This window comes from Rousettus aegyptiacus, unplaced genomic scaffold, assembly GCF_014176215.1.
Source record: "Rousettus aegyptiacus isolate mRouAeg1 unplaced genomic scaffold, mRouAeg1.p scaffold_m13_p_3, whole genome shotgun sequence".
In the NCBI taxonomy this organism is placed as follows: Eukaryota; Metazoa; Chordata; class Mammalia; order Chiroptera; family Pteropodidae; genus Rousettus; species Rousettus aegyptiacus.
In genome coordinates, this window is record NW_023416306.1 from 70,485,581 (window position 1) to 70,500,296 (window position 14,716).

The 14,716-nt window shown below is 38.1% G+C and overlaps 1 protein-coding gene across 3 annotated transcripts; it reads left to right on the forward strand.

The window, feature by feature from the left end:
• The first annotated feature begins 4,855 nt into the window (after positions 1 to 4,855).
• Positions 4,856 to 9,763, forward strand: LOC107500189 (cathepsin L1). Of its 3 annotated transcripts, none has more exons than XM_016125137.2 (8): positions 4,856 to 4,967; positions 6,098 to 6,234; positions 6,507 to 6,629; positions 6,730 to 6,876; positions 6,977 to 7,201; positions 7,667 to 7,832; positions 8,507 to 8,624; positions 9,369 to 9,763. In XM_016125137.2, exons 2-8 carry the CDS (start codon positions 6,109 to 6,111, stop codon positions 9,466 to 9,468), a joined length of 1,005 nt encoding a protein of 334 aa, XP_015980623.1. In that variant the 5' UTR covers positions 4,856 to 4,967; positions 6,098 to 6,108; the 3' UTR covers positions 9,469 to 9,763. The 3 variants fall into 3 exon arrangements, with proteins under 3 accessions (XP_015980623.1, XP_015980624.1, XP_036073778.1); XM_016125138.2 differs by having other exon boundaries at positions 4,856 to 4,938; XM_036217885.1 differs by lacking the exon at positions 4,856 to 4,967 and adding an exon at positions 5,069 to 5,092.
• The last annotated feature ends 4,953 nt before the right edge of the window (positions 9,764 to 14,716 follow it).

Genomic DNA, 14,716 nt, shown 5'->3' on the forward strand with positions numbered 1-14,716 from the left:
GTCAGCACTCTGGTTTCACAAGTCCTCCAAGTGATTTTGAGGCACAATCAAGTCTGAGAACCACCGTCATAGGATTGTTGCAAAAAGTCCATGAAGGATCATGTATAACATGCTCAGAACAGTGCCTGGCTTCTAAGTGTGACTTAGCTATTAATATCATCATCATCATGACAGGAGTCCTTTCTAATAACACTTTAATTTCCAGTAGCACCAGGTACACACAGATTGAGATGCCTTTCCTGTAAGCTTTCTATGGCTCATATATCTGCAAGCTGACTCTCTAAACAGCACAAAAGTCTTCTCTTTCTTGACCAGTTACAATAATGATATGAGGTATAAAGAAGAAAAAAAAGTAAGAATTTATATTAGTAAGGAATAACTTTATTAATGGGGATAATTACAATAGGGAGATGCTCAAAGCCTAAACCAGAAATGTCTTGGAAAAGGGCAAGCAATGCTTTTATATGCAGATATTATGGGATAGGTGGCTGTGGAAAAAGTAAAGGGGAAGAGGGTAATAAAAATGCTGTATAGGAGTCTTGAAACTTAAAAAACTGGGTCAAACATTGCACTAACAGGAGAGTCAAGGCATGAAATGTTGGCTGTAGTCAGGCCCATGAGCAAAGAAGTTAGTTTGGGAAGGTCACATAGAATTTAGGACCCAGCTATCCTAGTCAAGCCAGCCTAAAGATATGTTAAACCCAAAGTTTTGATCAGCCTTGTCAAGAAACTGATTTTTTTTAATTAATTAATTTTTTTTATGGTGACATTGGTTAATGAAAGCCAGTAAGTTTCAGCTGTACACTTTAACAGTAAGACATATATATATTTACACTGTGTGTTCACCTCCCATAGTTATATATTTTTTCTGTCACCACATATTTGATCCCCTTTACCCCATCTACCTCCTCCCTCCACACACCCCTTACCCTCTAGCACTAGTCTATAGTCCATGTCCAGGAGTCTCTGTTTGTTTGTCCTGTTCCTTTGTTGCTTTTAAGTTTATATCCCACATATAAGTGATATCATGTGATTTTCAACTTTTTCTGTCTGGTTTATTTTGCTTAGCATGATTATCTCAAGGTCCATCCAAATTGTCACAAATGGCAGTATTTAATCACTTTTTATAGCGGAGTAATATTTCATTGATTATATGTACCACAGCTTCTTTATTCAATCATCTATTATAGGACACTTCAGTTGCTTCCATGTCCTGGCTATTATGAATAATGCTGCTATGAACATCTGTATGCAAATATCTTTTCAGATGTGGGTTTTCAAGTCTTTAGGGTAAATATACAGTAGAAGGATTGCTGGATCATATGGTAGATCAATTCTTAATTTTTTGAGGAACCTCCATACTGTTTTCCATAGTTGCTGTACCAATTTGCAGTCCTACCAGCAGTGTATGAGAGTTCCTTTAAGAAACTGATTTTTACTTATGCCATATGCAGTAGTCTAAATAATGGTCCCCAAAGAAATCGGGTCTTAATACTTGGAACATGTAAATGTTAACTTATATGGCAAAGTTTTTGCAAATGTAATTAAATTAAGGATCTTGAGATGCAGAGATTACCCTCAATTATCTGGATGGGCTCTAAATGCACTCATAAGTGTTCCTATAAGGAGGTGGTGGGAAATTTCACACAAACAGAAGACAAGAGGGCAATGTGACCACAGATGTAGAAATTGAGATGGTGCAGCCATAAATCAAGAAGTGCCTAAAGCCACCAAAAGCTGAAGAGTTGAGAAACAGGTGGTCCCCTAGAGCCTGTTGAGGAAGAGCAGCCTTACCAACACCTGGTTTTTAGCCCAAGTAATACTGATTTTGGACTTCCAACCTCCATAACTGTAAGAGAATAAGTTCCTGTTGTTTTAAGCCATCAAGTTTGTGGGAATTTGTTATAGCAGTCATAGGAAACTAATACACCTTGATTCATGAAAAGACTTCTTTTAGATTCTCGAGGGAAAAAGCCGCTGGTATCCAAAGGAGAGTTAGTGGATTATAGTCTTAGGAGTCAGCTCTTTCTTTATCTACTGCACAAAGATACTTTGCCATAATCTCATTTAAATATATTGGTGATAGCTGTGCTCATATGCTGTAAACTCAAGATTATTGTAGTTAATCTCAGATTTTAAAATAGAAAGGTTGAGCTTCAGAAAAGCTGTTAGTAAAATTACATGTAGAATGCAGCTAAGTAAATATACAAACTACATTAGGAGAAGACAATGAACACAAAGTAATAGTTTAATTAATTCTTGATGGTTGATTTAATTAATAAATTGGCTGAATGTTTAAACTTCTAGGAAAAGCAATGTTACAGTACTCAGAAAAACAAGTCATTTTATGTGGCTTCATAATAACATCTAATCATAAACAGACTCTTTTTCATAAAATTATAAAACATAATAAACCACTTAACTAGCGGACAGTTTTCTAGATAATATTTAAGAGTTAAGTCTTGGTTTAGGGAATTTCAATAAATTGAAGGAGATGTTATATTGGGAAAAGGCGTCAAATGGCCTCAGTGTTCTGCATACCACCACACTAGATTAGTTTATTCCCACATGGTAAAAAACTTCTAGAAATGGGATAAAGAATTATATCCTGTTTTACTAGTGAGCAAAAGAAATCTAGACAGATACACAAAAGAATATATTTTCACAGAGACTGTATTTTAAATAGGAATCGGGAAATCTGTCAACTGCATTTTATTAAAGACAGAGCTAAGGATTAGTCGCTTGACTAAAATGTGAACATTTTAATAATTAGCACTGATCAAAGTTATTTTGCAAAGAAATATGAATAGGAGAATACAATGTTAGTAATAATACATTTCTGTAATGCATTATTTAACGGATTATGTATAAATCAATGTCATAAGTTGGAGCAATATCTTCCACTCTGCTTAAATGGGTTTCTCCTGTATTTCTCTTGAATTTAGGTATTTCTTGATTTAATTTAGGTTTTGAGTATATTTTCAATAAAGAGAGTCCATTTTTTTCCTTCATTGTGTTTGTATCACATTTCAAGAAACAGACGGGATGCTGTTCTTCGGAGCAGCACCTGCCACCCAGCCTCCTTGTCAGGCTATTGCCTAAGGTGCAGGCTGTCATGCAGTAGCAGGTTTTTCCATGCTGAGCAATCTTATGGGGCTATGACCCAAGGACAACTGTAAAACCTACGTGTTAGAATAACTTACATTTCTTGTGCTAGACTAAGTAAACAAAAGGACAGAAGTAGCTAGATTTTATATGACAATAGAATTCCAGCCTATAAAAGAAATCTCTGTAGCATCCATCTCAGAATAGTCAGGACTTGCTGAATGGCTGCCAACTTATCTCTCCCTCCACTTCCAACCCAAGACAAACTAAAGATATCCAAACATTCTCCCCAAACCAATCACATAACATGTTCCATTTCTAGTTGTTTCTCCTCCAGCTTCCCCATGACAATGATATCTAATCAGGGCTTAGGGAGCTTTGTTGCTTTGTTTTGTTTTGTTTTCATTTTAAAGCTTTTCCTCACCCAGACTGTCTGAATTGTCTTCCTTGATATAGCAAGTTGTTTTCATGTGGGTGGTATTCATTTGTTTCCACTTGTGTTGACTGCCATAATTATTTTTAAAAAATAAAGAAAAAACTCCAGCCATATGCAATACAATATACTTTCTAACCACTTGAGAACGTCTGGCTCCTAGTAGTGCTCGTAAGAAAGTGATGCTACTTCAAAAGACATAAAGTGAAATTTTTAATAAATTAATTTTTTAAAATATTTGTCTGTACTTCTATGAAGTCTCTCAATTTAATTTTAACTAAGAGTTTACAAATCGGCATGCACTGTGACTCCATTTTGTGAAAAAAATATAATATATAAGGATATGCCTAGAAAAGTTATGGGGGAGGGGACAAAGGATGTTTATTTTCTAAAATATATTTTCTACAATAATTTTTCTTAAATATTTCTTAAAAGAAACTTTTTAAGACGTTTCCGAATTTTCTTAAATCTCTCTCTATATATACACATATAATATATATATATATTTCCATCTAAAACATTTCTTCAAACTGTGTAACATAAACCCTGACACTAAATGTCATTAAAGTACATTTCTTAAACCAAAGAAAAGCACTTTGGATACTAAGACAATAATCCATAATGCAGAGACTAGGGAAGTAAAAGCAGTTTCCGCCCTTTTCAATTGCTTTTCTCCTTTTTATTAAGGCAGATTCCTCTGTAAATAACTCCTGCTTCAGAGGAAAGACTCCCTGACTGGAGAAGACACTAAAGGTGCATCACAAATGCCGCTCCTCTAGAGACAGACCCACCTGGCTCGGCCCCTTTCCTTCCAAGGAGTAGGGAGGGCTATGACCATCATGCGGCGTGTTTTGGACATTGCCATTCCACTCTAGATTCCTCCAAAACTCAGCTGAACCCATCCCGAAACAGTGAGCACATGTCTGACTGTGGGCTCTGCCTTCTTCCACATCTGCTGTGGAATAAACAGGAACCACTAGATTATACTGTTGTTCTCAGCCCTCCTGAGGTTTTTACCAAAAACAAAGGGCACACAGGGTTACTGAAAATCCACTTGGGGCTCCCTGTAATCTTTTCGCGAACTACCACCAAGACCAAGAATTTGGGGAAATTAAGTCACCTGGAACTTGTCTATGAGAGCCAGCTCGCCTCCTCCCAGTCCACTGAGACAGGTAGGACTTATCCCGGGACTAGTTGGGACCCAGCCGCGTCAAGCGCCGGGAGTCCCAGAACCTGGAGACCCATCCCGCTTGGAGACCCCGCCCCAGGCCGGCTCAGCCAATCGCGGCGCGGACAGGCGGTGGGGGCGGGGCGGACGGGGCCGAAACCCAGGGCCTTAAAGGCTGAGTCAGGGGCAACTGGGCCAGAACCTCCAGTCTCGGCGGCCTTGCAGGCGTTACGTACGTATGCGCAGCTGTGGCTGCCACAGGTCAGCACTGTGGTCTACGGCCAAGGCGCGTCAGGGACAGGGACTGGAGGGAGGGGCAGCCATTCAGGGACATAGGCGAGGGGTGTGCGAGACCCCCTAGGAACGAGAGAGTCTGCCCAGAGCTGGTGAGACTGGGTCGGCGCTGCCGCGAGCCCTGCCATTCTTGAGGTGGGGAAGGAAAGGCGGGGAACCCTGGGCGGCGCTGAGACCACGGGGGTTCTAGCTAGGTTGTGCAGGAGTTGGTCAGTCTCAGGGCTGTGGCGAGGTTCGACAACCTCGCAGCTGGAAGGCCAGGCAGCGTGATCCCTGCCCGCGGGGCTGCGTGCGGAGCCGGCTCCCAACGCTGCGTCAACAACCTCTGGGAGCGGCGGGCGTGCGCGAGGGGCGGGGCGACATTCCTGCGTCCGGGGTCACCTGGCGCTGGCTTGTTCCCTGAGCCCTGGGAGGTCACGACCCTGTGCAGGCGCAGGAACGGAGGGCTCTGGGCAACTTCATGCCACGTGATCGCGTCGCGGGTTTGGGGGAGGAGGGACTGGGAGTGTTGGAGGGCAGAGGCCAGGTGTGGGGATAGCAAAGTGCTGGGCGCACTCCTACCCATCTTCTGGGAAGGCCTTTCAGAAAGGTTTCAAATTCAAAAAGCAGAGGTTTGAAGCCATATCTCATCTGTCGTACTAAGTAGTCAAGAAGAAAGGTGTAATGCTGGGGATCCCTGTCCCTACTTGGGATCGGGCATCCTGATAAATAAGATTTACCGGCTCACTACCTTGAGTAAATAACCGAACCAACAGTTTCCTAGTTGCTTTAAGATTCTGACCCATAAAGTACCCTGAGACCCTTATCAAAACCTAAATTATCATTGCACTATTATAATGAAGTCTGTTTCAGTTCCTATAGCACTTGTCAGCCTGTTTTTCATTTTGATGGCTGAATCATATACTTCCACTATTTGATAAGTCCTGGGCCTGTTTTACTCCACCCACACCCTTAGCCCTCCTCCTAGTCCTTGTGTAAATATTTGCAAGGATAAATTAAATGTTTTTACTCCACCATAGTGACTATAATGTCTCAGGAGAAAGAATGGATTTTAGAAAGATTAGTCTAATCGAATACTCATTTTTTTCCCTTTCTAGGTTTTCGAAACATGAATCCCTCACTCTTCTTGGCTACCCTTTGCTTGGGAATAGCCTCAGCTGCTCCACAATTTGATCGAAGTTTGGATGCACAGTGGTATGAGTGGAAGGCAACACACAGAAGACTATATGGCGTGGTTGGTAACATCCGAAACTGTCCAGAGGGACCCTTTAGAGAAGGCTGTTGGAAGTTCATAGCAGAGAGTAGCTTCTAGAGGCCAGCTTTTACCCAGGCAATAACTTAATGGCAGTCTTTACTGAGCACAGTATAGGTATATATCCCTGTGCTGGAACTTGGAGAACAGCTCCCAGAAGTATAAAGCCATCCCTGGTTTTTCTTTTTCTCTTGATAAAGATGGGCTGGATTTTAAGTAGAAATAAAGAGGATAGATTATATGTTTGCCTCTAGAATGAAGAAGAATGGAGGAGAGCAGTGTGGGAGAAGAATATGAAAATGATTGAACTGCACAATCGGGAATACAGCCAAAGGAAACATGGCTTCACGATGGCAATGAATGCCTTTGGTGACATGGTGAGTGTGTAATGGGTTGTTTAATTTTTTATGCTTCCTCTCCTCAATACTCTGGCAAAATGACCTCTTTTTTGACAATTTTTTTTACTTTTATTTATAGACCAATGAAGAATTCAGGCAAGTAATGAATGGCTTTCAAAACCAGAAGCACAAGAAAGGGAAAATGTTCAGAGAACCTCTCTTTGCTCAGATCCCGTCATCTGTGGATTGGAGACAGAAAGGCTATGTAACTCCTGTGAAGAATCAGGTATGAGAGTATTCAGATTCAGATCCCAGGAAAGCCAAAAAGGAATGGCATATCTGCTTTGGTAGACTGTGGAGTAACTGATAGCTTTTTTTACTTTCAGGGTCAGTGTGGTTCTTGTTGGGCTTTTAGTGCAACTGGTTCCCTTGAAGGACAGATGTTCCGGAAAACTGGCAAACTTGTTTCACTGAGCGAGCAGAACCTGGTGGACTGCTCTCGGTCTCAAGGCAATGAGGGCTGCAATGGTGGTCTAATGGATAATGCTTTCCAGTATGTTAAGGACAATGGAGGCCTGGACTCAGAGGAATCCTATCCTTATCTCGCAAGGGTAAACAGAGCTTTTTGTTATTCCAGTGCTTTTGAAAGTTGAACCTTTTCAGGGAAAATGGACACGTTATTCTGCATTCATATTTTAGATGCAAACTCTCAGAACTGTCATTATAAATTATCAAACTTTGTACAGTTCTCTGATTAGATGGTTAACATATAGCTGTTCTTACTTCTATGTAACATGGAGACTATGTACACCATTCTACATGTAATACAAATTTCTCCATAGTGAAAAATTTCTTATGGACAGGTAGGCAGACCTAAGGGGTCTCATTGAAGAAACATCTACTAATTTTTCAGTTTCAAACCAACCATTAGTATTTTGCTTCCTGAGCTGCTTTATAACAAAGTTGACTTAGAAATCATTAAGGTGCAAACTGCTGAGTCTTGGAGTCCTAGAACTAATGTTCCCCAGGAGGAGGATGTTAGTAATCAAGATCTCTTTCCCATTTGCCTTTAAAAGGAATCAGAGACCTGTAACTACAAGCCTGAATATTCTGTTGCCAACGACACTGGCTTCGTGGACATCCCTCAGCGGGAGAAGTCCCTTATGAAGGCAGTGGCGACTGTGGGGCCCATCTCTGTTGCTATTGACGCAGGCCATTCATCATTCCAGTTCTATAACAAAGGTAAGTGTTTGTCTTTTTATTCTAGAAATTCATACAGGCAAAATTGGCAAATACCACCATGATTAACTTTTTGGCATGAAGTCCTGCTTTTGAGTGTGTATATTTAACATAACGTTTCCATTGGACGTTATACTAAAAAGCATTTTCTCATGATGAAAACTTTTCATAAATATTTTTAATGGCTGTGTCATTAATTCTGTAGGCACAATCTAATTTACCTATCTTCCAATTGTTAGACCTTTTTTCCAAAAATTTCTTCCTGTAATTAGAACAATAAAGCATCCTATGGCTCAAGGGTTCTTTATAGAACCTTTAATAGGCTGTTTCCTTAGTTGGTATTCTAGGAGTAAGAAGGATTATGCTACTATCAGTTAGTAGATCAGCGCCTAAATCACCTCAATCTTGATAACTAGATCATATTGGAAATCTTTTTTTTAATAGAAAATATATTGAATTTAGTTATATTTTATTGATTTATAGTAAGTTAAGTTTAACTTTATTCTTTTAATCAGGCATTACTGGGGGGGGGGTGGCAAATATTTGACTTATTTAAAATTTGTTTTTGACATTTCACTGAATTTTGAGACACATCTCTTAACCATGGTTGATAGGGTAGGTTACTGTCACCTGTCACTGGGAGCTTCTCACCTCAACATTAAATTTTACTCTTCTAGGCATTTATTATGAACCAGACTGCAGCAGCAAAGACCTGGATCATGGTGTTCTTGTGATTGGCTATGGCTCTGAAGGAGCAGACTCAAAGAGCAATAAATTTTGGATTGTCAAGAACAGGTATAAAACCCCAAATGTAATATTTGAAATTGAAACGGGAACCCTTTTGGAATCAGTATATGGTTTCATGTCCATTAAAGCTCAATCTTGAAATCCCAAAAATCTTTCTCCCACATAGAGTCTACGCAAAAGTTCTAATGTTTGTTTATAAGATTCTGTAGCAACCTTGTTGGGGTTGTTATATATTTGTAACACTGCATTTCAAAATTCTGAAAATTTTCTTAATTCAGAAATACATCTGGCCTTGAGTTTCAGATAAAGGATTTTTCACCTGTAGGTTTGAGGAATGGTTTCCTTTTCTGTCTCTAATATTTCAACAAGATAGTGAGCAGAAACATTTGCCTCTGTGGACTATTTAAGTCTAAAAATTGTCCAAGAGTCCCGTGGCCTCTTTGCATCCTTCCTGTTATCATCTGATGTTTTACCATTGCATTCCGCTTCTCAGCTCTCAGAGGCCTTGGGAGTTGTCATGAGCAATTTTCATAGCTAAAGTTTTTTAACTGAGATGATGTATAAGATAGCCTGTGGAAACAGATTGCCACAATGGAATCCTAATTCTGCTTCAGTTTCCTATCTTAATAAGTAAAGGACCCAGGGGAATTAATAAACTTATGAATATATGTAACAGTACTTAGGAATAGTGCCCGATGCATGGTAAGCACTGTGTTAAGTATTAGCTATTATTAATGAATCTAATGTGTACTTGATTCTTTGTATAAAACGGGAAACATGCTCTTCTTTCAGCTGGGGTCCAGAATGGGGCATGAATGGCTATGTAAAAATGGCCAAAGACCAGAACAACCACTGTGGAATTGCCACGGCAGCCAGCTATCCCACCGTATGAGCTGACGGACAGTGGGAATAGAAGCCTTGAGGACAGCATATCCAGAGGAATTTTACCTTAAAACTGATCAAACCCTTATTGTGTAAGATAAGACACTTGAATCATTAAGGATCCAAGTTTTGATGTGAATTCTGTGACATTTTTATAAGGGTAAATGTTACCAGTACTTTAATTACTGTTATAAATAGCTTTATAATGTTGAAGACATTACTTAATTCTAAGATTTTTGAATTTTTATTTTTTAAAAGGATATATAAAACTTTACCTTTTAAAATAAAGTTTAATTCAATATGTAGAAGTGTAACTTATTTCTGTTTTTAATGCATTGACTTTTGTACGGTTGGGAAATACAGTTGGGCTATAGAGACATAACTGAATGTGTCAGCACTGTGTTGTAGAAAGACACTGGGTGGCCCTTTGGATCTACTAGCTCTAAATATGCAGATTTCATGTCAGCTGCCCATTTGCTATGTTGACCTAACTCTTGAATCTAGCAAAATGTGACAATCTGGAAGGACTAAGATAAATTTATTTTAATAATTCCCTTTTCTTAAGTTAAATTTATTGGGGTGACATTGGTTAATAAAATTATATAGATTATAAGTATATAATTCAATAATATGTCATATGTATATTGCTTTGTGTGTTCACTGCCCAAAATCAAATTTCTTTTCATTATCATATATTTGACCCCCTTTACCCTTTTCTACCTCCCCTCACCCTTTGCCTTTGGTAACCACTAAACTGTTGTCTGTGTCTATGAGTTTTGTCTCATTCGTTTGTTGCTTTCAGTGTTAAATGCCAAATGTGAATGAAATCATATGGTTCTCAACTTTTTCTGACTTATTTCGGTAAGCACAATAGTCTCAAGATCCATTCCATGTAGTTGCAAATGGCAGTATTTCATCTTTTCTTATGGCTGAGTAAAATTCCGTGTGTGTGTGTGTGTGTGTGTGTATCTTCTTAGTCCAATCATCTCCTGAAGGGCACTTGATTGTTTCCATGTTTTGGCCACTATGAATAATGCTGCAATGAACTAGACTGCTATCAAAATTAACTCAAAATCAAAGACCTAAATATAAGATCTGAAGCAATACATTGCATAGAAGAAAACATAGATAATAAACTCATGGACTTTGGTTTTAGAGACGATTTTATGAATTTGATCTCAAAGGCAAGGGAAGTAAAAGCAAAAATAAATGAATGGGAATATATCAAACTAAAAAGCTTATGCACAGAAACAAACAAACAAACAAACAAAAAACCATCAACAAAACAAAGAGGCAACCGGCCGAATGGGAGAATATATTGCAAACAACACCTCCAATAAGAGGCTCTGGGGATTTATTTCAGAGGTTCATATTCATAGCAAACAAGTCTTTATTTGTATTTCATATGTATTTGGGGTGGTTTAGTGGGGTGGGATGGACATGTGTCTGTGTATGCATCCCCAGAGCCCCAGGTCACCACTAACCCAGCCTATGAGGAAATGATTGTCATACCTTCAGAGAGAATTTTCAGGGATGGTTTTAAACCAGACTCTTAGCTACAAGTGACAGAAACCAGTTTTAAACAGGCTTATGCAGGAAGGGGACTTCTTGGCTGCAGATGTGGCTGGATGATCTTGGACTCAAAAAGATGTCTCCAGCACTCTGTTGTTTATGTTCAGGATCTGCTTCTTCCAAGATGGGCTTCTCCTTTGATCCTCTTCAAAGTTTTTCCCAGTTGTTTTCAGGGCCGTTGTTGCTTGAATCATGTCCCCCCTCAGGATGTGGAAGACAGACCACCCACAGTACTGCTATTGGAAAGTGGTGCTTCCACAGAAAAACCAGGACATCTTTGCCAGATAGGCAAGAACGACATGTGCCCATGATAGAGTATATTCTGAATTTTAAAAATCAAGATTTAAAAAGAAAAAGATTTAAAGCCCTAGAAAGACTGAACCTAACAAAATTTCTCGTGCATAAATGTAAAGCTCTATGTTGAGATTAAGTATATGTATTCATGTTAAATTTTATTTAAAAGCATATGTATGTATATAATGCAAGTACAAGATGAAAGAGAAATGGTTTAATAGTGCCCTTTAAAGATACCTTAGTTTTCATTTATCAATAATTTTGAAATGATTAACGACATGATTTGGATGCTCCAAAAGTTTGCAATAATGGACTTAAGAAGCTGGATAAAGAAGGAGATTGTGACATTAATTTCTACTTCATGACATCACATCTGGAATACTGTATTTAGGCCTGGATACATATTTTAGTATTTAGCCAGTAATGCTGTGACTTTGGTAAAGAAAAGTGCTTATTGCTATGAGGTAGAAAGTATAATCTGAAAAGACCATGGGTGGATATTATAGAGAGAATCCCTGCTTTGCGTAAGAAGGCTGGTGTCTTCAAACAGACCCACCAGGTAGGCCTTGTGAACCTCCTACAAAGCCCCATGAACATATCTGTAAGCACAGGTCAGGCTGCAAACATTGGGCAACTTTCTGGATCAGCCTTAGAGAGGGCTCTTGAGGGCCAGAAGATTCTGGGATTTCCAGTACCACCTGATTTCACAGAAAGCAACAGTCCCAGGCAAATAACTATGAGGTATCTATGGCTACTAGAGATTTTAGAGGCCTGAGAATCATGGCATGTGTTTTTGGCCTGCCTTTCTGGTGTACCACCAAGGCATGGAGCAGTGCTTCCTACACTCTGGGCTTCTCTTCTGCTTGGTCTCCGACATCAAGAGCTGCCTCAGCACCTGCAAGAGGGTGAGGTAGCTGCAGTTGTGGACAAAGAGTTTGACTTGAGCTCTGGACCACATCCAAGGATGCAATTCTATAAGCTCAGACACTTCATGCCTGCTCAATAGAAGTTTGCAAAAGGAAAGAGTATACCAACATATTTCTAACAAAAACACTGGTTATTTGTTTTCGTATTATTCAGCCTGGGTTTATTTGTTTGTTTGTTTGTTTTAAATAAATACAAATTTTAAACATTACATTTACCAATTCTATCAATTGCTGAGATTAGGTGTTGAAGTCCTCAACAATTGTGAATATTTCTTCTTTCAGCTCTGTTAATGTTTACTTCATGTAGTTAAGGCTCACTTGTTTGTACAAACATAGTTAGGATCATTATGCCTTCCTGGAAAATTGTCCATTTTATCAATATGTAATAACCCTCTTTGTCTCAAGTAATCGTATTTGCTCTGAAGTCTATCTAATATTAATATAGCCCCTCTTGCTTTTATTTATATTAACATATACATGGTCTATCTTTTTCATTTTTTTACATCCAACGTGCCTATGTCCCTATATTTGAAGTGAGTTTTCGTAAACATATTGTTGGATCATGTTTGTTTGTTTGTTTTTTAATCTACTCTGCCAATCTTTGTCTCTTAATTAGTATATTTAAACTATTTACATTTAAGATAATTCTGGTATGTTAGGGCTAAAGTCTGTCATTTGCTCATTTGCTTTCTGTTTTGTTTCTTATGTTTCTTGTTTCTAGCTCTCTTTTCTTAACCCTCTGTGGGTTACTTAAACATTTATTAGGATTCTACCTTGATTTATTTAAGGTATTTTAAGTATATAGCTTCATATAATTTTTTTAGTGATTGCTCTAAGTATTCCATACATATACATATATGTAACATATTGCGGTCTACTATTAAGTTAATGTTTAACCATTTCCACTGAAGTATAGAAACCTCATTTCTGAGCCCCCTTACTTTCCCCACTTTTAAAATATACTTGTGTTTCCTCATTATATTTTCGACACCACATGAGACGGTGTTATAATTTTTGCTTCAACAATCAAATATGATCTAAGAAACTCATGAGAGTTTGGATAGTTTTTTATATTTACCTGTATTTTCACCCATTCTGATGTTCTTTCTTACCTAGTGTTCTAAGTCTTTCTGTTAGAGACTTCCTTTAACCATTTTTAAAGAGTAGATTTGCCAGCATAAAATTTTTTCATTTTTCTTTGTCTGATAGTGTCATGAATTCTCCTTCATTACTGAAGGACATTTTCACTGGATATAGAAATCTGGACAGAGAGATTTAACTCTTAGTACTTGGAAAATGTTTTCACTTTCTCTGTCCTTAGGGTTTCAGATAAGAAATATTCTGTTATTCAAATTGGTTAGTATTCCCTATAATTGATGTGTTGTTTCTCTCTGGATGTTTTCAAAATTTTTTATTCATCTTTAGTTTTCAAAAATTTAATTATAATGTGTCTTGGCATAGATTTCTTCTAATTTAACCTGTTTGGGGATTGATCAGTTTCCTGAATCATAGATTTATGTCTTTTTTCATATCTGAGAAGTTTCAGACATTATTTTTTTCAAATACAAGTGTAGAATCTCAGCCCCTCCAATATGACTCTCTCTCTTGTTGTTTGTGTCTAAGGTTCAAAAACTTGGTGGCTTTCCTTTCTAAAACATACTGCCTTTAATTTCCTCCCTCACTTTAGTTTAAACCTTCTCTTTCCATTGTCTCTGTAGTCCACATCTGGCTTGATTTTTATTCCATTGCAAGCAATTTCTACTTAGTTGTGGGGCCCTGCTCTAAAAAGGAACCCTGGCATGTCAATTCAGAGTTCATAGGAGTTGGCTGCTCTATCCTTATCAATTATCTTAACACAGGCCTTTCATATTTGTGTGGTACGGGAGAGAACAAACCTCATTTTATAGCTGCTATTCTCAAATCGTACCATATCATTGCTTTCCTTGATTCCTCCTGCACAGATGCTATTAGTATGCACGCTTCGTGTTTTGGGATTTGGGGGGATGTCTTGTCACTTTTTGTATATTAGTCACTGATGTTTGATGTTTAGTTTTGATTTGATATCTAGTTGCTCCTACGAGTTCATTGATGATAATTGCAATAAAGGAAATCTTTAGCTCATCTTTTGGAGCCAACAATGTGCAAATATGAGATGTGCTTTTCAAATTTAAAATTTCCATAATGGCATTCACAATTCACAATTAGATATAATAAAAATAAATATGCATGCAGTTAAAACAAACATATAAAACTTTTTCCATGTGACTGAGACCATAGTTTATAAGGAATAAAGATTAAAATAAGTGATGAAAATCATCTTTTAAAATTAAATATGAATATTTATCAAGAAATTAATATAATCTCTGTGACCAAGAATCAGAGATAATTCAAAATTCTTGATTAAAGGAAGACCATTTTTTTTTAGAAGTACCCAATTTTCTATTGGTGCTCAAGCTTAAAAGGTAT